The following is a 21,652-nucleotide window of genomic DNA, read 5'->3' as shown; positions in this document are numbered from 1 at the left end:
GCGGGACAACCCCTTTAAACAAGTTTTGTAACAATGACTGGAATATGAGCCAAAGACATTGAATTGCAGGAACGCTGCCTTCCACTAGGTGGCGCTGTAGAGGTATTGTTTCATCTTCCCATAGAAGCATGCATGCGCTTATTAGTCTCTTCACACCTTCTAGATGCTCCCCCTAAGGGCTCTTTCTCACGAGCGTACATTTGCCGCCGTTTTCACGACCGGCCCATATACACTACTATCTGATGCATTGGATTTCAATGCATCAGATCACATGGTCATATTCCCGCAGCGTAAAAGCGCCCAGCCGGGCTAGTATAGCGCCGGGCGCTTTCAGGCCGGGCCAAAAGATAGTCCTGGAACTATCTGTCCAGAATACGTCGACCGCTGCATGGGTTCCTTTGGGAGCCAATGACAGCGGTGGGAGGGAGTTTAGCAGCGGGACTGCTGAACTCCCTCCCCTACGGCAGTTTGCAAGTTGAGGAGGTGGGATGGGGGTGGAGCTTTTCTGGTTGCAGACTAGGGGTGGGTGCTTAGCTCCGCCCCCACCCACTCCCATTGCAAACAGCCAGAGGGAAGGAAAGAGGAGGTGAGTCGGCGAGGAGGAGGCAACGGCATTGCGGCCTTGGCATATATGCTCCGGGGCCTGTGCCGTCTGAACGGGTGCAAAAATGGTAGATTTGTGCATCCGTTCACACGTTTCTACGGCGCCGGCGGGCGCACAAAAAAATGCCTACGGCCTAAGGAGACTCAATACCCTCCCTGACCCACCTGCTCTGCTCACTTCCATCCTCCAACACTCCTGGAGTAACCTGAGAGTGCCGCCATGAATATGCCGCTGGTGTTCTTGCCGGTGCGGTGGCCGTTGTGCTGCACATTAATGACTCGACGCCTCGTTTCCTCTAGTAAATGTTTATTTAACAAACTTCACTCTTTAAACCAAAAAATAGAACAATATTTCTGCCCCAAATTACAAAACAAATTAAATGATTTCCTCTAATCGATCCAAAACTATTTATATCAAAGTGCTACGATGTCAGTGATTGGGCGGCAGTGCGAGGACGATGCTACCGGCTCCACATGGAAGGGGGGAACGTAGGGCCATACACTCTATACACAGGAGAGCTCTGCCTGTAACAGACGGCACACAGAGGGGCGCTACCCGCACTCTACAGCTACGGCATGCAGAAGAGCGCTACAGCTGGCGGGTTTTCGTATTGCAAGTATTTGAGGTTTCCGTTAAAGCGTAAGAACCATGTAGTGTTGGCGGCGCAGTCATACCAGATCTATGGAAACGATGATCCACGTAGGGACAGACAGACAAGTAAAGAAAAGTTATGGTCATGTGACCAGGCTACTTCAAAAGAGTAGGGCAGGAGATGGGATCTGCCTAATTAAAGGGGCCTTTTACTATTGATGACTTGTCCTCAGGATAGGTCAGCAATAGTTGAGCAGTGGGGGTCCGCCGCTCAGGATTCCCACCGATCAGCTGACTGATACTGAACTACTCTCACACAAGCACTCTGGTCTTTTCAGAGACTGGGCTGCACTACCGGCCACAGCCACTATACAATGTACAGCGCTGTGCCTAGTAGCACAATTACAAGTTATCTCCTATTCACAGGATTGACCCCCTCCCACCACAGCGATCTGCAGGCCTCCCGTGTACCATTCTGCCCGTCGCTGCGGGGTCGCTTCTCCCTCCCGCAGTGACGTCAACATGAAGGGAGCGCTGGCCGAACATGTGTGGTCAGCGCTCCATTAATTTCAATGGGGCTGATGGAATATCTGAGCAGGTGCTGCTCTGGTATCTCTGAAAGTGGAGTGCAGTAACCACCACGAGGGGGACACGAGACCCCCCCATCCTGAGATCAGTGACCGTCCCAGGAGTGAGACCCACACTGATCAGCAAGTTATCCTTTACCCTATGGATAAGGGCCTAACTTGTAATTTTAGTACAACCCCTTTAAGTGGGAGCCGCACTCGCCTGCATGCTGCAACCTCTTTAATGAAGTGAATGAATGGTGGGGAGATGAAGCGGCGGACCCCTGCCGATCAATTACTGAGGACCGGTCATCAATAGTCCTGGAAAACCCCTTTAAGTATAAAAGCTGCCATGTGCAGTAAAGGGGCTGCACTTCCTGTAAGGGTCTTCTGCACCTACGGAGATCGGTAGTATGGTCTGACCTGACCACAGGTACATATGATGCTTGACGTTGGGGTCTAGAGACCTGGGGTCAGGCCGGGACACACTACTCCTTATGTTAAAGGGAAAGTGATGAGAGTGTGGATGGACCTTATATCCTTCCTATTGTAGTACCACCTCTCCTTGGTAGCCCCCCAAGAACAATGCCTTGTGTCCCAAAGCGTGTGGGTAACAGTACTCAAAAAAGTAAGGGGAACTCGTGAATCTGCAAAATTAGGCAAAAACCCCCTCAACAAAACTTATACAAAGCATGGAAGCCTACTCAATTCTTGTCCCATTCAATAACCACCAGGGGGCGCTGCAAGCAGAACAGCAGCTGAGACTAGGATCCGATAGGCCAGTTGTAGATAGGATATAGAGATGGTTAAAGGTATATTCTTGACGCGGATTTGCGGGGGTTGTGACAAGGTGTGAAGCTATCCCCCAGCCACAGGGTAACAATATGATTGTGGGGGTCTGACCGCTGAGACCCCTACTGATCCCAAGAAGGGGGTTCCAGTTGGTCCACAAGTGATTGGAGTAGCCAGGATGCCACAACTCCGTTCACTTCAACGGCAATAGAGATGAGAGTTCAAGCACTTCGGCAATGTCTGCTGCGGTCGTTGAAGTGAATGGAGCAGCAGCGTGCACTAAGGGAGCGGACCCCTGTTCCTGGGATTGGTGGGGGTCCCAGAGATCGGACCTCCACTAATCATAAAGTTAGCCCCTATCCAGTGGATGAGGGATAACTACATATCTTGGCACAACTTCTTCCATATTCCAGTCGCACCTGAGAAACTTGGGTGTACCTTGCAGTGGCCGGCGCACCGACCGCGGACCCTCGGCCCACCGACCGCGGACCCTCGGCCCACCGACCACCACGGACTCTGCACGGTCCACATGCCATTTCCATTCATGAAAACCAACAAGAATGGGACATGCAGTGACTATTTTGGGAATAACGTCATGGGTTATAATGGAGCCGTGTGCCGGCCGTGGAATACATGCACCGACTATATGCGCATGTGAATGGGCCCCAAGAAAAGGGGCCACATACATCTGGATGTTTTCTAGTGGTTTTCGTGTTTTTTCTAAGGAGGTACCCGCGGTTAGAAGAACATGGCCGCTGTCCACGGAGGACCTGGTATTGTAACTGAGCTCGACTGAACTGAAAGGGGCTGCAGCACCACACCCGTCCTGTGGCTGGCTGTGGCGCTGTTCGGGATGAAAGCTGCCATGTTTTTCTAAACATGCGTGAACGTTTACTTATCTTCAAAAACAGGTTAATCAGGGAATGAAATAGTTAATAGCAATAAACGGCCGATACGGAGGTTTATATTCTGGGAAGATGGAAAATATTAAATAACATTTTTAAGGCTTTAAGTGCTGATATGAGAAAATCCACCCGAGTCTGAAGACGCCGAGATCAGAAACTAATGTATTCCTTTAGTCCTAACAGCAGCACAACGATGGGGTAAATCTGCTGGTGAACTAGTATGCAATTTTGGCACAACCCCTTTAATGAAAGCCGCACCTGTGGTTACCAGCGCCGGCAGCTACACAGAGGTCAGAGCAGCAACTGCCGCTATGTAACCATAGAATGGTAGAGTTGGAAGGGTCCTCCAGGGTCATCGGGTCCTCCAGGGTCATCGGGTCCAACCCCCTGCTCAATGCAGGATCACTAAATCATCCCAGACAGATGTCTGTCCAGCCTTTGTTTGAACACTTCCATTGAAGGAGAACTCCCCACCTCCTGTGGTAACCTGTTCCACTCATTGATCACCCTCACTGTCTAATCTGTGTCTCCTCCCTTTCAGTTTCATCCCATTGCTTCTAGTCTTTCCTTGTGCAGATGAGAATAGGGCTGATCCCTCTGCACTGTGACAGCCCTTCAGATATTTGCAGACCACTCACCATCTTGGTAACTCTTCTCTGAACATGAGTCAACAATGTGATGCAGCAGCCAAAAAGGCAAACACAATTCTGGGATGTATTAAGAGAAGCATAGAGTCTAGATCATGTGAGGTCATTATCCCCCTCTACTCTTCCTTAGTCAGACCTCATCTGGAATACTGGGTCCAGTTTTGGGCATCACGATTTAAAAATTGTAGCGGTGATGACATTATGCACCAGATCAGCCGGGTCCTGAGCAGCAGACCCTAGCTGAACAAATATTGATGACCCATTGATAAGGTGAAGACACCCACAGTATTTCCCTGGAAAATCCCTTTAATTAGTGTTTAATTTGATTCATTAAAATGCCATCTGTGCGACTATTACATGGAGGCGAAATACCCCAATATTGTGCTGCTGTTAAGACGTAAGCGAAATAAACGTGTCTGGGCTCTAAGAGGTTAATCTGATGCTGAATGTACAGTGCGCCAATGATGGAAAAGAGGTTGTCGCTCGCAGGGACCAAGTGGCTTTATAAAATCCGAACCTTAGAGCAGCGATCTCCATCCTGCGTCCTACAGCGACCTTAAACTGTCAGATCCACCATAACAGAGTATTCCGACCCGGACCTTACATTCCCATCCGCGGTGCGGAGCGTGGAGTTCTGCTGTGGATTTTCACGCAGATTCAGCCCAAGTCAATGGAGAAAATCCAGGTGGGGCGGCGGACGCAGATTCCACGCCAAGAATCGATCTGTTAATCCTTTTTATCCCGTACGTCCGCATGCAGAGAAACCCGCAGCAGCATTCAAGAGAATACTAAAACGGCGCAGGTCCTGGCATGGAATCTGCGCCCAAACCCACAGCAGTAAGCGCACATCTGGCGGGTTCATCGCAGACGCCGGACTCGCTACTGAAGATCGGCTGCAGTCATGTGAATGGGGAGGTTTCTGCAGCAAATCTGCCGCGCGTCAATTAGAAGTGCACCGGTCCTCTGCACACAGCCAGTGGAGCCCCCTAGGGACAGGATCGGTCCCACTGACTCCATTACAGGACCCCTTTCAGCTTTTAACCTCAAGGTGGCGCTGAAAATTGAAGTACTGCCCCCCTTATAGTTTAGGCGCCAGGACGACGCAGAGGCCGCACTAGACTGGGTGTTTGCTGATAAACTCAGCGTAATGATAGCGTCATAGGCCCAATATGGCGGCCACCGCTGTGTACGGGACCGGCGCACTTCTATATATATAGTTTGTACACCTACGCCTATACACAAGGCATTTGCTGGACTCACCTGTAGACATGTACTGGGACCGCGGCGACACGGTGATCTGATCAGGTGGGGCGTCGCTCAGGTCATTGGGGGCTGTCGAAAATTCCACAAACATTCCCAACCTGCTGCGGTCCAGCAATCGCCGGACGTCGTGTAAAGCGCCCCCTGCTGGCATGACAAAGTAGCGGGACGAAGCCGTCTAATGTGAAAGTGGCCAGGTAACAGAGAACAATAGCTTATACTGTCCCTAAAGACTCGCCCAATCCTATGTAAATTATCGTAATCAGTCATATAAGTTTCGAATGCGCATTTAAAATCGCTCAGCGTTTTTCAGGATCACTGCTGGCTGTCAATGAACAGAAACACGGTAAGGCCTCATTGGATGAGAGCTTTCTATTGTCGGGGTTTTCACCTTCTGGAGGTTACCATTCACTGACACAAGCGGAGATCTTGAAAACTGTGAGAAAGCACAAGGTTTATTAGAAAGTCGCAAAACTTTTCATTCTACTAAAAACGGACGCTCCCCTTCTTCCTCAGCAACTCAGTGGCGATCCGATCCGTCTGAGTCACGGCTGACAGGTCTGGTTGCTATGGATTTGTTACGTAACAACCATTTTTTTGCTGTTTTTTAGCAACCTGCCAGCATGGAGGAGGGGCGCAGGTAGAGCCGAGACTGGATTGGCGGTTATGACTGGCCGATACCTAAAGCAACCAATTGGTATTTAGTTGTTAAAAAGGGAAGTGGGGGTACTGTGGGCATAACGAGAGCATTTCCTAAAGTGCCCACTGGGGGGCGGCAGAGCTCAGCGTGGTAGCATACGTCATGACTTGCACTGTAAACGGCGTAGTGAGGTAATACGAATGGCGCTAACACCGAGATTAGTAAACAAACCCGTTGGAAACGGCTCCAACCGGTCTCCTCCGCGAGGAATTGTCTCTATACGGGCGCAGATCTGGAAGAGGTAGATGAGATTGGCACTGGCACTATGTAAGAGACGACTGGAACGGGTGGGGGAAGGGGCAGTCATCGTAGAGATGCAAGTCTTGTGCTTTACGAACGTCGTCCACCATCTTGTTCCGCGCTCCCCTCCCCGCCACCGTCTTCACATTTTTTCTTTTTAGGGGGATCGTTCTGGTTTCCAGCGGGCGTGGAATGGCGCAGTCTCTGATCCTGAGGTAAATGGAAGAGGATAGCTTCAAAACCGAACGAGTCATTCCAAGGCCTCAAATACAGGAGAAAAAAAAAAAAAAAAAGGCGCCAAGATGGCGCCAAACGTTCTCTCTGGGCATCGTATGAGGTAAAGTAAGAAACGGTCTCACCGGTTTACTTGAAGGCTTGGTGAAACTGAGGCAACATCGTAGGGTTAATGTCTGAGGTATAATGAGGCAGGTCGCCGCCCCCGCCACCCGGCGCCAGGTACGGCTGACTTTCCCCCACGGGTATCTCGGCAGGGAAATTGACGGGTAAGAAGCTGAGGAAATGGTTGAAGTCTACGCCCGCGGACAGGGGATCGCAGAGGGCAGAGAGGTAAGACTCATCCTGCGGCGTACATGGCGCCAGCTCGGGCGAGGTGAGGCACAGCCCCCCCAACCCGTCGGACACAAAAGGATCCATTTCACTTTTGGGGAGGTATGAGGTAGACGTGAACTGGAACCGGCTCGATGGGTCGGTGGAGAAGGTGGGCACACTCTCGGCGGGGTAACTAAGTCCTAAAGACAAGGAGGTTGGCACTAAGGCCTGGGCAATGCCAGCGTTGGGTATGGGCTGGAATGGCGTAGTGTACATCCCCGGGGGAATCATGTCTCTTGGCGGCATGCACACGATGGACCCCCACTCTTCCTTCACAACTGTTGACTGGCAGCTCATGTGACTCAAGTCGTCTTGGGGTTCCATCTTGATCCGAGGGGCTTCCTCGCAATGGCTCTTCTTCATGTGCCGCGTCAGGTGGTCCTTGCGTCCGAACATCTGGGCGCAGCAGTGACACTGGAAGTCCTTGCGGCCGGTGTGTACCACCAGGTGGCGGCGGACGTCCTTCCGTGTGTAGAAGCAGCGGTCGCAGTGCTCGCAGGGGTACTTCTTCTCGCGGCTGCCCATGGATGGCCGGTGGTTGTGGCTCTTCAGGTGCTCCAGCACAGACTGGCGGTCTCGGAATACCTGGAGGCAAATGGCGCAGCTGAGGTCGCCCCTGGCGATGGCATGTAAGGCGAGATGGCGGCGGTGTCCGTATTTGGTGCTGTAGTTCTTGCTGCACTCCGGGCACTGGAGGGCCACCCGGTTGGGGTTGTGGGTTTGCAGGTGATTCTTCAGGTGGTCCTTCCGGTGGAACGTTTTGCCGCAGTGCGAGCATTGGTGCGACTTCTGCAGGGAGTGAGTGGCCATGTGCCTGCGGGCAAAACGAGACGCTGATGTCACATAATAGTCGCATCACTTTGTATTTACAATTTCCTGCCATTTTCAGGATCTCTGCTTGCTGTTAGTGAATACAAACATTCTTATCCATCTGGAAGCCTAAGGTCTTGGTCACATGGTGCAGTACTGGAGCGGATACCGCGCAGGAATCAGCATCGGAGATAAAAAATAGCGAGAGGTCAATTCGTGGCGCGGTTTCCGCGTCGGACGGTCGCATGGGGGATCTGCCCCTCTGACTGCGTCCGAATCCAAGGCGGATCTGCGAATTTAGTGTCAGATCCACGGCGGAAAAAAAAAATCAGACGTGGATCTGACAAATCATATAGATGAGGCCGAATACTTCTCACAGCTGAGGGTTTGTTGCAGTTGTATCCACTCTACACAATCCTCTGTGCGGCAGACTGAATCATTGCAACAAACTATCAGGACCGGAGAGACTTGGGCTGCTGATGTGTTCCCCTCCAGACTGATACATTGCGACAAACCTGCAGGATTCCGTCAGGGGAGGTTTGTCCTGGAAATCTTTCTATTCACTGACAGCAAGCAGAGGTAGTAGTTAAAGGCGGTGTGGCCTGAGCTCTCCTAGTGGCCACGGTGCCGCTTTCACATTTATGGTCAGAAATGTAAAGTCAAATGTAGCCCCGCCCCCTTTGCGGCACGTATCGCGTACGCGAGCGGACACTTCGGGAAGAAGTGGCGAGCTGCAGAGAAACCCGCCCCCTCGCTATATAGCTGCTAGCTTGTGTTTTTAGTAGGTCAGTGAAGTCCAGTGCGGTGGCAGTGAAAGGGTTAGTTTTAGAGCACAATGACGCGGTGTGTCACGTATCTCCTTGCGTACTGCACACACATTTGCGCGCCCCCCATAGACTTCTACGGGGATCATTGGTGCACAAATATGCAGCAGAACAGAGCGTGCGCAAAATCCATGCCTGTGACCGAACCCGCTAACATCAATAGGTTCTCTTCACTGCGTATCGCACGCGCAAATCTGTCCGTGTGAAGCCGGCCCAATGCGCAGACACCATACACCCGTGCGAGTTGCGCCACTAGACGCTCTGTGAACTCCGGCTCATCAAGACTGGTTTTGCTCCGTGTTTAACGGACTCCTTCTAATCGCTGTTCGTGTTCGCGTTACACCAATTTACGTTTTGTGTCCGTTTTTTTACTTCCATGTATGATCTGTCTTTTTCTGTGACCTCATTCTTTCCAGCTTTGCTTAAGGGCTCACGGCCGCGAGGTTCGCCACGGATTTACGCCACGGGAGGACCGCGATTAAAAACAAAAAAGTGCCTGCGAGTGATGGCGGATTTCCACGGTCCCCATTAACGCTATATCAATGGAGACCTCCCGTGGCGTAAATGTGCGGAAAATAGATCACGCTGTGTGTGACACGGACGTCCTCTGGGGGGCGCTCCATATTTTTCTGCGCATCCCGTGACCCGGACGGTGTTATCCGCGCAGCCGGACGAGAATAGGACTTTTTTTTTTATAGTCCGAGAAATAAACCTGCGCCCGCCCGTCCGTCCAGCTCCACCGACTGTGATGGATCAGTGTGCAGTCACCAAATTGTGCATCACGGCCGTGGCGGGAAGCCTGTCTAAATTGGCGCTACGGCTGCGGATTTTGACGTATTTTTGTTGCAGATTCACCCCAAAAACAGCATAAAAATCTGTACCAAAAGCGCGGATTTTGACAGGTTTTTCTTGCCGTGGTTGTGATGTGGAGCGTCCGCTGCGGACAGTCTGCGACATTTGCCGCTACGTGGAACACACCTCCTACTGGTAGTGTGTATGTGCTCATTATGTACCCGCTGGACAGTGTGTAGTGTCCATGGTGAGGCTGCAGGGGGCGCCTTCTGACCCCTCTAACTTTTTTGTTTTACGGTCAATGGGTTTACCTCTCACCGGACAAGCTGCGGCTTCTACTGGTATTATTTTGGGGAACATACAACTTTTGCGCAATTCCGGCATTGTGTATTTCTTTTCTGATCTCATAGATCTGACTCTTACAGACGTGGCCACCCCAAATAGGTTGGTTTTTATTTGGGGGTTTTAAACTTTTAAGAATTTTTTGCAAGTTTACAAAAATGTTTTTAAAAACTTACTTTTTTAACCCCCAATAGGAGAGGTGAACTTGTGATTGCTTAGATGCTTATTAAATAGACTGCAGTACTTCAGTCATGCCATATATTGGACTTTTGAAGGTGTCCTATTAAGCCCGACCTCAGGCAGGGCTTAATAAGCAGCAATAAACGTTAGCCTGGGGGGCCTCCATTAGGCGCCAGGCTGCCATGACACCTCATAATCTCACTGCACAGGAAATCATTCAAAAGGCAGAGGGAACATCCCCCCCCCCCCCCCCCCTGCTCCCTTCATCGTGGGTTCCTGGAGGTTGGCCCCAGTCCCCCAAAGTATAAAGTGATCCCCTATCCTGTGGGTAGGACATAACTTTTCGGGACAACCCCTTTAAGGTCCTTATAGACAGAAGCCCGATGATCAGCTGACCACAATGGCTGGATGGGAACGACTGAGCGGAATCACGCTCGTTCGTCCCGTCCATCCGCTCTAAGTATTAGCGGGCGCGGACCGCCATGCGCCCGTCTCCGTACCTGCACAGCTTGTACTTGGATGCAAAGGTCTTGTCGCAGAGCAGCTGAGGGCAGGTGAACCTGCGGGGGAGCGGGGGGCTCTCCTGCTCGCTGCTACCAGGGGCATCCGGTCTGGTGGCGTCATGCGGGAGCTTTCTTTCGTCCGGGTCGCCCTCCGCTTTCCACTCGGCGCTGTGATCGTTATTTGCAGCATCAAAGAAAAGCGTCTTCATGGCAGAACCGCTGGGGACTCGGCGACGGACGATGTCATTTCCTCATCGGAACCAACGCAACGCGCGTCCTGCACAACGGAAAGCAGCGGTCAGAGCCAAGCCGGCAGGGAAACAATCAGCATGTATGTCACATGACACCACAGGGGGCTCTTACCTGCGGCTGGAGCTCCGGGATCACCCCTCCGGGAGGCAGCGCGGGAAACGCCGCACCATCTTCCCACCTGCAGGTAGAAGACACCAGAATCAGTCATCAGGGTGCGCCCACACATCACCAACGGACTCCACCTCAAGGAAATGTGGCGCAAATCTGCAGCTGAGCGAATAATCGGCCGCGGATCCAAACGCAGGATAAGCCCCCTTTTAATGAGAAGTTGCCGTGCGCAATTCCCAATGTGGAAGGCCAGATATATCTTATAGGCCGGGGGGTGCGGGGTATATAGGTGGAGATGGGGAGGTGCGGGGTATATAGGGGGATGGGGAGGTGCGGGGTATATAGGGGGGGATGGGGAGGTGCGGGGTATATAGGGGGGGATGGGGAGGTGCGGGGTATATGGGGGGGGATGGGGAGGTGCGGGGTATATGGGGGGGATGGGAGGGTACGGGGTATATAGGTGGAGATGGAGAGGTGCGGGGGCTATGGGGGGGGGGGATGGGAGGGTTCGGGGTATATAGGTGGAGATGGAGAGGTGCGGGGTATATAGGTGAAGATGGAGAGGTGCGGGGTCTATGGGGGGATGGGAGGGTGCGGGGTATATAGGGGGATGGGAGGGTGCGGGGTATATAGGGGGGATGGGAGGGTACGGGGTATATAGGTGGAGATGGAGAGGTGCGGGGGCTATGGGGGGGGATGGGAGGGCGCGGGGTATATAGGTGGAGATGGAGAGGTGCGGGGTATATAGGTGGAGATGGAGAGGTGCAAGGTCTATGGGGGGATGGGAGGGTGCGGGGTATATAGGTGGAGATGGGGAGGTGCGAGGTATATAGGGGGGATGGGAGGGTGCGGGGTATGTATGTGGGGGATGGAGGAGGTGCAGGGTATATAAGGGAGATGTGGAGAATATATGTGGGGGATGGGGAGGTTCGGGGTATATAAGGTGGGGTGCTGGGGTATAGAGGGGGGAATGAGGAGATGCGGGGGATGGGGAGTAGATATGTGGGGGATGGAGGAGGTGCAGGGTATATAGGGGGGATGGGGAGATGTGGGGTGTATAGGGGGGTGCAGGGTATAGAGGGGGGGATGGGGAGTATATATGTGGGGGATGGAGGAGGTGCAGGGTATATTGGGGGGATGGGGAGGTGCGGGGTATATAGGGGGGTGCAGGGTATATATGTGGGGGATGGAGGAGATGCAGGGTATATAGGGGGGAGGTGGGGGGGATGGGGGTGCAGGTTATATAGGGGGGATGGGGAGATGTGGTGTATATATGTGGGGGATGGAGGAGATGCAGAGTGTATGGGGGGGGATGAGGAGGTGCAGGGTATATATGTGGGGGATGGAGGAGGTGCAGGGTATATAGGGGGGATGGGGAGATGCGGGGTATATAGGGAGGATGGCAAGGTGCGGAGTATATAGGGGGGTGCATGGTATATATGTGGGGGATGGAGGAGATGCAGGGTATATAGGGGGGAGGTGGGGGGGATGGGGGTGCAGGTTATATAGGGGGGATGGGGAGATGCGGTGTATATATGTGGGGGACAAAGGAGATGCAGGGTATATAGGGGGATGGGAAGGTGCGGGGTATATATGTAGGGAATGGAGGAGATGCAGGGTATATAGGGGGAGGCGGAGGGATCACATATAGAAACTGATGCAACGTGGGGGTCTCGTGCGATCTTTTGGGGTGTACATGTGGGGTCTCGTATAGAGGTGCAGGACGATATACGGGGGCGGCGGCCATGTAACGGGGGTCACAGACCTGTTAGCGTGGTATTGAGGTTCATGTGACCAGCGGTGACTTATGGGGGCACTAGGAAGCTACACAGGGTAGTTTTGGGGTGCAGGTTAGTGGGGGGCAGGGCTCCTCGGATGCACATGTGGGGGTACGCTGGTATTGGGGGGCTTTACGTACCCCGTTTCTCTGCTTCCCGCCGGTTCCGTTATCCCGGAGCTGCTGCCGCGGAGGATGCTGGGAGGCCGGGGTGAGGGGCACCGGGGCGGAAGAACCTACCGGCTGGTGAAGCGCTGCCTGAGGCCGGGCCCGGAGTCCTGCGTGTCACGGCCTCCAGTCACCGCCTGCCTCCACCAACATGGCGGCTCCTCCCGCCCGGCCGCTGCTCTGCCTCTGATAACATGGCGGCGCCCGGGGGAAAACTTCCGGCCGAGATGGAGCCGCTCGTCGTCCTCCTGCTGCTGCTGAGTCTCCCGGGACTCCACCGGGCGGAGAGGGAGTGGGATCCGGCGGGCTACCTGCTGTACTGCCCCTGCATGGGTGAGAGCTGGGGACACCGAGCCCTCCAGACTAGGGGGGACACTGTACACCGAGCCCTCCAGACTAGGGGGGGGACACCGGACACCGGACACCGAGCCCTCTAGACTAGGGGGGACACTGTATACTGAACTTTTGATACGGGGGAGGACACTGTATACTGAACTTTTTATATGGGGGGGATACTGTACACTGAGCTTTCTATAATGTGGGGGGGGACACTGTATACTGAGCGTTTTATATGGGGGGGACACTGTACACTGAGCTTTCTATAATGTGGGGGGGGGGGGGGACACTGTATACTGAACGTTTTATATGGGGGGGATACTGTACACTGAGCTTTTTATATGGGGGGACACTACACTGAGCCATCTATAATGTGGGGGGGACACTACACTGTGCTTTCTATAATGTGGGGGGGACACTGTACACTGAGCTTTTTATACGGGGGGAGGACACTGTATACTGAACGTTTTATATGGGGGGCACTGTACACTGAGCTTTCTATATGGGGGGATAGAAAGCTTTCTATAGGGGTGGCACACTATACACAGCTTTTTATACGGGGGGCACACTGTAAACAGCTTTTTATAATGGGGGGGGACACTACACTGAGCTTTCTATATGGGGGGGTAGAGAAAGCTTTCTATAGGGGTGGCACACTATACTGAGCTTTCTATATGGGGAGGACACTATCTTTTTTTATTGGGGGACACACAGCTTTCTATATGGGGGGGGGGTAGAGAAAGCTTTCTATAGGGGTGGCACACTATACTGAGCTTTCTATACTGGGGGGAGGGACACTGTTGAGGTCCCTATACTGAGGTAAACCCCATACACTGAGCCCCTTATATTGGAAGGGGTCACCCCATACACTGAGCAGTCTCCCAGGGGGCGGGTTGACAACCCATATACTCAACCCTGTCTGGGGAGGTAAGGGACCTCACCTTTAGCCCCGAGCCCTCTCTTTGTTGGAGTAGGGGGCACTCTTTACATTGACATTTTTTGAGGGGGGTGACGCCTGCCTCGTCTCCATGAATCGAGCCTCTACATACTGAGCTATGACGTTTAGTCATCCTTGCCCTCCGCCCTTCTTTTTCTTGCCCCCGGGGGGCATCTCCACCCAGTCCTGCGGCTCTCGGCTGCCAACCCTCCGCCTGCTTCAGATGTCATGGAGTTGGTGTATGAAGCTGGAATAAGGGGGGGGGGGGGGTGCAGCGTTCACAGACAGATGGGGAAGGGCCCGGGGGCCGAGTACCGCAGCAGTAATGTCATCGTGTCACTCATTAACCCTTTCATTATTTTGTGCAGGGCGGTTCGGCAATCAGGCGGATCACTTCCTCGGCTCTCTGGCCTTTGCCAAGATGGTGAACCGGACCCTGGTGGTCCCGCCGTGGATTGTTTACAACCACCATCGTCCGCCGTACACCAATGTGAGTGGTGGGAATCAATGACCCTTCAGTGTCCCCTCCAACCGTTGGCGTTTGGGGACCCCCTAGACTTGCTCTGATTGGCGCCTGTTTGCTTCCCTGCAGGTTCACGTGTCTTTCGAGGAGTTTTTTCAGCTGCCCCCCCTCCGGCAGTACCACCGAGTGATGAGTATGGAGGACTTCATGGAGACGTTGGCCGCCAAGTACTGGCCGGCCGAGAAGCGCGTGGCTTACTGTTTCACGGCGGCTGCTGAGAGGAGCCCTGATAAGAAGAGCTGCCCCATGAAGGTGACTGGTAGTTGTGGGCACGGTGCCTCAGTGCCATGGATCCTCCTGGTGCCACAGGGCAACCGTAGCGATTCAATACTAGAGCTGCGTCTTGGCGGTGAACCTCGTCCGCCCGGAATGGGGCGCTTGATTGCTATTGATGTCCGTTGTGATGTCACTGACTACTACCACTAAAACCCGCCGCTGTGCTGATGTGCGCCGCCTCGCAGTCCCGTTAACCCTTGGTGTATTCTCCTTCCAGGATGGGAACCCCTTCGGTCCTTTCTGGGATCATTTCCACGTGGACTTCGCTCGCTCGGAGCTGTTTGACGGCATTAACTTCAGCGCTTATTACAAAGATGTCTGGCGAAGCCGGTGAGTATCGAGGAAAGTGTTACCAAACGCCCCGAGAAGACGCAACGCAAGCTGAACATGTCCTTTTTGTCCATGACAACCAATCGGATCATGAGGAGTAGGGGGTCCTCAGTACGGCGTCATTAAAGCTTTAGGGTCCGTTCACATGCAGCGCGATTGGCGTGGAAAATGTTCACGAAAATCGGCGTCAAAATCCCAAACTGTTTTTGTTGCGGATCCCCAAAGTATATTCTGAATTTCGGCGTGGATCTGCAACGTGTGAACGTAAACTTAGACTACGCATTAACCCTTTCCAATCCGCTGTCTGACGTCTTCCTACATTCTGATTAAAGATTGTAGAGCTCCAATGTCAGAAGACGTCCGACAGGGTATTCTTACCGTCTATTGCCAGCCACTCCGCTGTCGGAGCCTCTCAGGCGCACACACACTGGCTTTAGCCAGCAGATGGCACTGTTGCATAACAGCAAAAAGAGAAAGCCTTTTAGGAAACTCTGAATCCAAAATTGGATTGGAAAGGGTTAATTCCACCTCTAAAAGTCACGCCAAAATCTACGTCTTTCTGGCGTGTTTTTTTTTTTGGTCCCCGATCTGCGTGCTGTTTCACTCCTGTCAACGGGAACAATCTGCAAGTGGAATTAAGATATGAAAATTAGCGTGTCCGTGTCAAGAAGTGACATGTGGGAATTGCGTACGCCGGTGTTGCCCATTGGCGGGGCTAGATTTGCGCGTGAAACTGAGGCAGAAAACCACGGAATTTCACGTCGTTTTTAGAGGTTGTATTCTCGCGGTAAACTCCGCAGTGAATTCTGCCATCTGCGCGCATCTTGCGGTACGATCGCATGGCGGAAGGCACAACGGAATTGGGTGTGAATTTCGACGCTAAAAACTGCTTCACAATCCGTAGCTTTCTGTTCGTTTTATTTGCCATGGATGCGGGGGGGGGAGGGGGGACACAACGTGGTGGGTGTCTGCGGTCAGATCATAGACAAGTTTGGGGGGGGGAAATGGGATTTAATCATTCAGGCTTTACTTGTGCCGGTCAGACCTGTGAAATTGTTCAGGCAGTGGAAGGGTTAACCCTCTGTTAGTCCAGTAAATCTGATAATTCAGCACTAAAATGAGGTGAAAACCTGACATTTCTGGTTAACCTACAAGGTGATCAGCAGATCTCCGCTGACGTTACACTTTGACCCTTTCTATACCCGCAGTCCGATAATCCGGAATATTTGCCAGTCCGGCACACCGATAGATGATTCTTGTTGCATGTTTTGCCCCCTGATTGGTGGTGTACATGTGTGTCCTCACATGTATCTGATTTTGTCAGGTACCCGTCCTCCACGGACCCCGTACTCGCCCTCCCAGGGGCCCCGGCGCAGTTTCCTGTGCTGGAAGAGCACAAGGGTCTACAGAAGTACATCGTGTGGTCTGAAAAGATGGTGCAAGAGGGAGAGAAGCAAATGAACGCCCTGCTCACCCGACCGTACGTGGGCGTCCATCTAAGGATCGGCTCCGACTGGGTGAGAACTTACTGATGGGTAATGCCAAAATAATTGCCCCCAGAACAGACGGTGACAACTAAGAATTTGCCCCCTGCTGGTCTTCAGCTGCAGTGACGCATGGACGATGTCCAGTCAGAGGGACATGTGACCATTGCGGGTAGTCACGGGCCGAAATAAGATTTGATTGGCTGTAGCAGTCACATGTTGGTGGCGTCATTGCCGGCTCACCGCAGCCAGGAGGGAAGACCCGAGTCGGGCCACCGGGGGAGGGGACTTTGCCTTTGGGGGGGCAAATATCTCTCCCCCCTGATAACCCCTTTAATTTTTGGTCCCCCTACAGGTCAATGCTTGTAAGATGCTGAAGGATGGCACGGCCGGTTCGCATTTCATGGCTTCCCCTCAGTGCGTTGGGTACGATCGCCAGAGGGCAAAGCCGCTCACCATGAACATGTGTCTACCCGACCTCAAAGAGATCAAGCGGGCGCTGACGCACTGGGTGAGGAAGACCAAAGCCAGATCCGTATATATAGCTACGGACTCCACGTCTTACACAGCCGAGCTCCAGAAAGCGCTGGGCGAGAAGGTGAGCAACTGGAGAGCTTCATCATACCCCTCTACTCCAGTCACATCCAAAGCTGCATTCTCAACAATACCTTATCGCTGCTATGTGGCGCATCATGCGTGGGGGCAGCCGTGAGATGTTTAGTGCTGCAGAGTAAGAATGCTTCCAGAAATAGAAGGGTTAATAGTTTACTTGACAATTAATAAAATGCAAAGTGACTGAACAAAAGAGAAATGTAATCCCATCAGTATTCGGTGTGACGCCCTTCACCTTCACAACAGCATCAGTTCTTCTAGGGACACTTGCACACAGTTTTTGAAGCACTCCGCAGGGCGGTTGTTCCAGACATCTTGGAGGACTTGGCACAGATCTTCTGTGGGTGACGGCTCGCTCCAATCCTTCTGTCTCTTCATGTGATCCCCGGAAGACTAGATGAGATCAGGATCCTGTTGGGGAACCATATCAGCACTTCCAGGACTCCTTGTTCTTCTTCTTTAGGGCGCCCACCCACTGGCGATTTTTTTTTTTTTTTTTTTTTTTTTTTTCCTTTGCGTTTTGCGTTTTTTCTCAAGAGCAATTAGTATTGAATGTGTTCTTGTCCACTGGCGTTTTTTTTTTCGGTCCGTTGCAATTTTTAACATAGGAACTGTCAGTTGCATATGTGTCCTTATTTTTCTCTTAATGCACCCATGAATGTCAATTGAAATTAACGGAAAAGCCGCGAGAAACGCGCGGAAAACGCTGCGTTTTTCACGCACGAAAATCGCAAACGCCAGTGGGTGGGCGCCCTTACACTGAAGATAGTTCTTAATTAATTCCTCATTATTGTTCCGCTCTCCACCATGCTTCACTGCTGCCCACAGACACTCATTATTGTACCGCTCTCCCCCATGCTTCACTGCTGCTTGCAGACACTCATTATTGTTCCGCTCTCCACCATGTTTCATTGCTGCCTGCAGACACTCATTATTGTACTGATCTCCACCATGTTTCACTGCTGCCTGCAGACACTCATTATTGTACTGATCTCCACCATGTTTCACTGCTGCCTGCAGACACTCATTATTGTACCGCTCTCCCATATGCTTCACTGCTGCTTGCAGACACTCATGATTGTACCGCTCTCCACCATGCTTCACTGCTGCCTCCAGACACTCATTATTGTACCTCCCTCCCCCATGCTTCACTGCTGCCTGCAGACACTCATTATTGTACCGCCACCACCATGCTTGACTGCTACCTGCAGACACTCATTATTATACCGCTCTCCCCCATTCTTCACTGCTGCCTGCAGACACTCATTATTGTACTGCTCTCCACTATGCTTCACTGCTGCTTGCAGACACTCATTATTTTACCGCCACCACCATGCTTGACTGCTACCTGCAGACACTCATTATTATACCGCTCTCCCCCATTCTTCACTGCTACCTGCAGACACTCATTATTGTACTGCTCTCCACCATGCTTCACTGCTGCTTGCAGACACTCATTATTGTATCGTGGAATATATGGCTGTAGTTCTTCCATCAAGCCCACTTCTGGCCTGACTTCTCCGTACAGTAGATGGGTGTTCCTGGGTCCCGCTGGTTTCTGCCAGTTCTGAGCTGATGGCACTGCTGGACATTTTCTGATTTTTGAAGGAAAGTAAGCATGATGTGTTTTTAATCTGCTGCACTACGTTTCCTTGGCCGACCGCTGTGTCTACGGTCTTCAACGTTGGCCCTTTTTGTGCTGCTTCATAGGAGTTTGGACAGCACATCATGAAACCTCCGTCTGGTGTAAAATCTTTGCCTGGGAGAGACCTTGCTGATGCAGCATGACTACCTTGTGTCTTGTTACTGTCCTCCAGTCTTGCCATGGTATATGACCTGTCACATGAAACTGTCTTCCACAACCTCACCTTTGTAGCAGAGTTTGGCTGTTCCTCACCCAGTTTTAAGCCTCCTACACAGCTGCTTCAGTCAATGACTGCGCATCATCCTGCATATGAAAATGATGATGATTATCACCTGTTTGGTATAATAATACACCGGAATAGAGTCCTGCAGAATCCCTGTGCGAGTGAACCTGGAAGAACTGATGGCAGGTGAAGGGCGGCACCCCAAATACTGATGGGATTACATTTCTCTTTTGATCAGTCACTTTGCATTTTGTTAATTGACAAAAATAACCTATTAACCCTTCTATGATGACCGTGTTCTTACTCTGCAGCATTTTCCCACGCCTGCCTAAAACTTTTGCACATATTGCAGACTGAGAGCTGAGATTGTGGCAGCAGCTCTGGAAGTGACTAGAGTAGGAGTTAATAAAACCTTTTTCCTCCCCTTGTAGGTCAGAGTTGTGAGCTTACAACCAGAGGTGGCGCAGATAGATCTGTATATTCTGGGACGGGCGGATCATTTTATTGGCAACTGCGTGTCGTCGTTCACAGCCTTCGTGAAGCGGGAGCGCGATGTTCTAGGGAGGCCCTCCTCGTTCTTCGGGATGGATTCGGCGGTTAGGAACCCGGATGAGCTATGAGGGAGGGGGCCGAGGGGCGGACGCCGCTGGGGCTCCTTGCCTGGGACCGATCGGACACCTCCATTGACACTGGCACATAAACAATCGGATTCGTCTCGCAGATACAAGCCCTCGTACGGCAATACTGACGGAGAAATTTAAAATCGTGGCGCCTGGAAGGCGGGGCTGAAAAACGGACAACGAAAAAGGAAAACTGGCTGCGATGCCAAGTGTGGCGGGTTCTCAGATCTTGAACTTCTATTAAAATGGACTTGAGACTTCCTCCGCTCCTTGGACCCAAGTAGAGCTGAACGTGACCTGAAGCCACAACGCATTCCAAACGGAGAGGAAAAAAATGGCAGTCAGATCGGCAAAGGGTCCCCAGCGTAGCGGGACAGTTGTGGCGCAGAACTCATCCAGGGTTGACAGTCGCAGGCACATACATCTTATAGCAAATTCCGATAATTTTGTACTTATTTGTTTAATAAAATATTTAAATCCACAATTTCTCTGTCTCTTCCTGGGAAATGAGGGGGAAAGGATCTCTGCTTGCTGTCAATGAATGCAATCACCTAGTTAATGCTCTGAGGCTGAAAGCCCGTACCGACCTCCCAGCTAAATGGGGTTGTTACAATTGTATCCACTCCTTTGTGAGGCGCTCACATCAGCTGCACAAGTTCCTGTCCTGACAGTTCGTTACAATGTGTCAGTGCAAGTAAGATATCAGTCTGAGGCCCTTATTCACACGACCGGTTTATCAGCGGCCGCGGTGAAACGGCTGAAAATCACGACCACCTGAAGCATCGGCCTCCAATGTATTCATTTAGATGAGCAGCATCAAAACGTCGCGATAATAGAACATTGCGGCCAAATACGTCAGCCGATGTTTTGACGCAGACGGAAAATAAAGGTTGTGCCCTATCTTTTGGCCGCGATCAGCTGGCAGCTCCCATAGTCCTCTATGGGAGCTGCCAGTAAGGGGCGGGGGAGGCTTTTTCTTCATGCAGTTTTTGGCCACGATGCAGCCGGACGAAAAATGCATCACCCGTGTGAAAGAGGCCTGAGGCTGAACAACGTGTGCGTGGGACCGCCTGATGCTGAATGGACGGAACCGTTATTTCCCCAGTCGTCTCCACGACAGCACCAATTGAGATTGCCTCCTCCTGATAGGACAGGAACACACTGAGAGGTTAAAAGCTCCCCCACTTTCCTCAGTGTCTTCCTGTCCTGCCAGGAGGCAGGATCTCTGAGAGGGGCTGGTGGAGAAGCCAGCCAAAGCCTACTCACGGGCGGATCGGAGGGCAGTGGGTCAGCCTGTCCTCCCTTCCCAGCCAGACGACTCCCGGGACGCCACATGGGGTGGTAACCCCCGGGCCAGGTTCCTCCCGCGGCGGCCCATGGGGGGTACAAAGCGGGAGCCTCAGTCCCCCTCCTCCTCCTCGTATAGTCACAGCGCGGCGCTCCAGGAAGCCCTTTGATGGCGGGGCGTCGCGTCACGTGTCCAGCGTGGTGATGTCAACACGCTCGCATCACGAGACGCACGTAGGGGGCGGGGCTTAGCGCAGGAGCGTGAAAATTCAAAATAAGGAACCTGAGAGAAGCCAGAAGGTGGACCAGCACTACAGGTCGCAGGGTGTCTGCAGCACCGGTACAGTAATGAGTGCTCCAGCCCCAGAGACAGCTGAAACCTCAGCCTCAGCGGCCGTAAGTAGCCAGTGCGGCAAAAACACAAATGCAAAATCCAATCTATTGTGTATGGAAAATTGCATATTTACCCGCAAAAATGCTCTCTCTGGTCAGGGAGATAAAAAAAGACGCCCCCCCCCCACTCCCCCAGAACAAAACTCAAAAAATGCGTGGAGTGCGGGACAAGACTGCCAGCTACGTACCAGAGGCCTCTATGCAAGGCATGCGTAGCTAGGCTAGTCAGAGAGGAATCGGGGGGATTCATGAATGACGTTAGGAAGCTGGTGAAGGAGGAGGTTCGATCAGCCCTAACGTCACAGCTGGCGCCGCC

General features: G+C 52.3%; 2 protein-coding genes across 3 annotated transcripts; one reads left to right on the top strand and one right to left on the bottom strand.

The window, feature by feature from the left end:
* Nucleotides 1-893: 893 nt before the first annotated feature.
* PLAGL2 (PLAG1 like zinc finger 2) lies at nt 894-12,860 on the bottom strand. Of its 2 annotated transcripts, none has more exons than XM_066587265.1 (4): nt 12,644-12,860; nt 10,729-10,795; nt 10,363-10,642; nt 894-7,728 (listed from the first exon to the last, which is right to left on the bottom strand). In XM_066587265.1, exons 3-4 carry the CDS (start codon nt 10,572-10,574, stop codon nt 6,669-6,671), a joined length of 1,272 nt encoding a protein of 423 aa, XP_066443362.1. In that variant the 5' UTR covers nt 10,575-10,642; nt 10,729-10,795; nt 12,644-12,860; the 3' UTR covers nt 894-6,668. The 2 variants fall into 2 exon arrangements, with proteins under 2 accessions (XP_066443362.1, XP_066443363.1); XM_066587266.1 differs by having other exon boundaries at nt 12,743-12,856.
* On the top strand, nt 12,781-20,140 carry POFUT1 (protein O-fucosyltransferase 1). The gene is made up of 7 exons (XM_066587267.1): nt 12,781-13,003; nt 14,312-14,433; nt 14,536-14,718; nt 14,960-15,072; nt 16,397-16,589; nt 16,912-17,154; nt 19,468-20,140. Exons 1-7 carry the CDS (start codon nt 12,865-12,867, stop codon nt 19,654-19,656), a joined length of 1,182 nt encoding a protein of 393 aa, XP_066443364.1. The 5' UTR covers nt 12,781-12,864; the 3' UTR covers nt 19,657-20,140.
* The last annotated feature ends 1,512 nt before the right edge of the window (nt 20,141-21,652 follow it).

The sequence above is a fragment of the Eleutherodactylus coqui genome, chromosome 13, assembly GCF_035609145.1.
Source record: "Eleutherodactylus coqui strain aEleCoq1 chromosome 13, aEleCoq1.hap1, whole genome shotgun sequence".
NCBI lineage: Eukaryota > Metazoa > Chordata > Amphibia > Anura > Eleutherodactylidae > Eleutherodactylus > Eleutherodactylus coqui.
The sequence above is the reverse complement of the archived record's forward strand: the minus strand, read 5'-3'. Positions and strand labels throughout refer to the sequence as shown.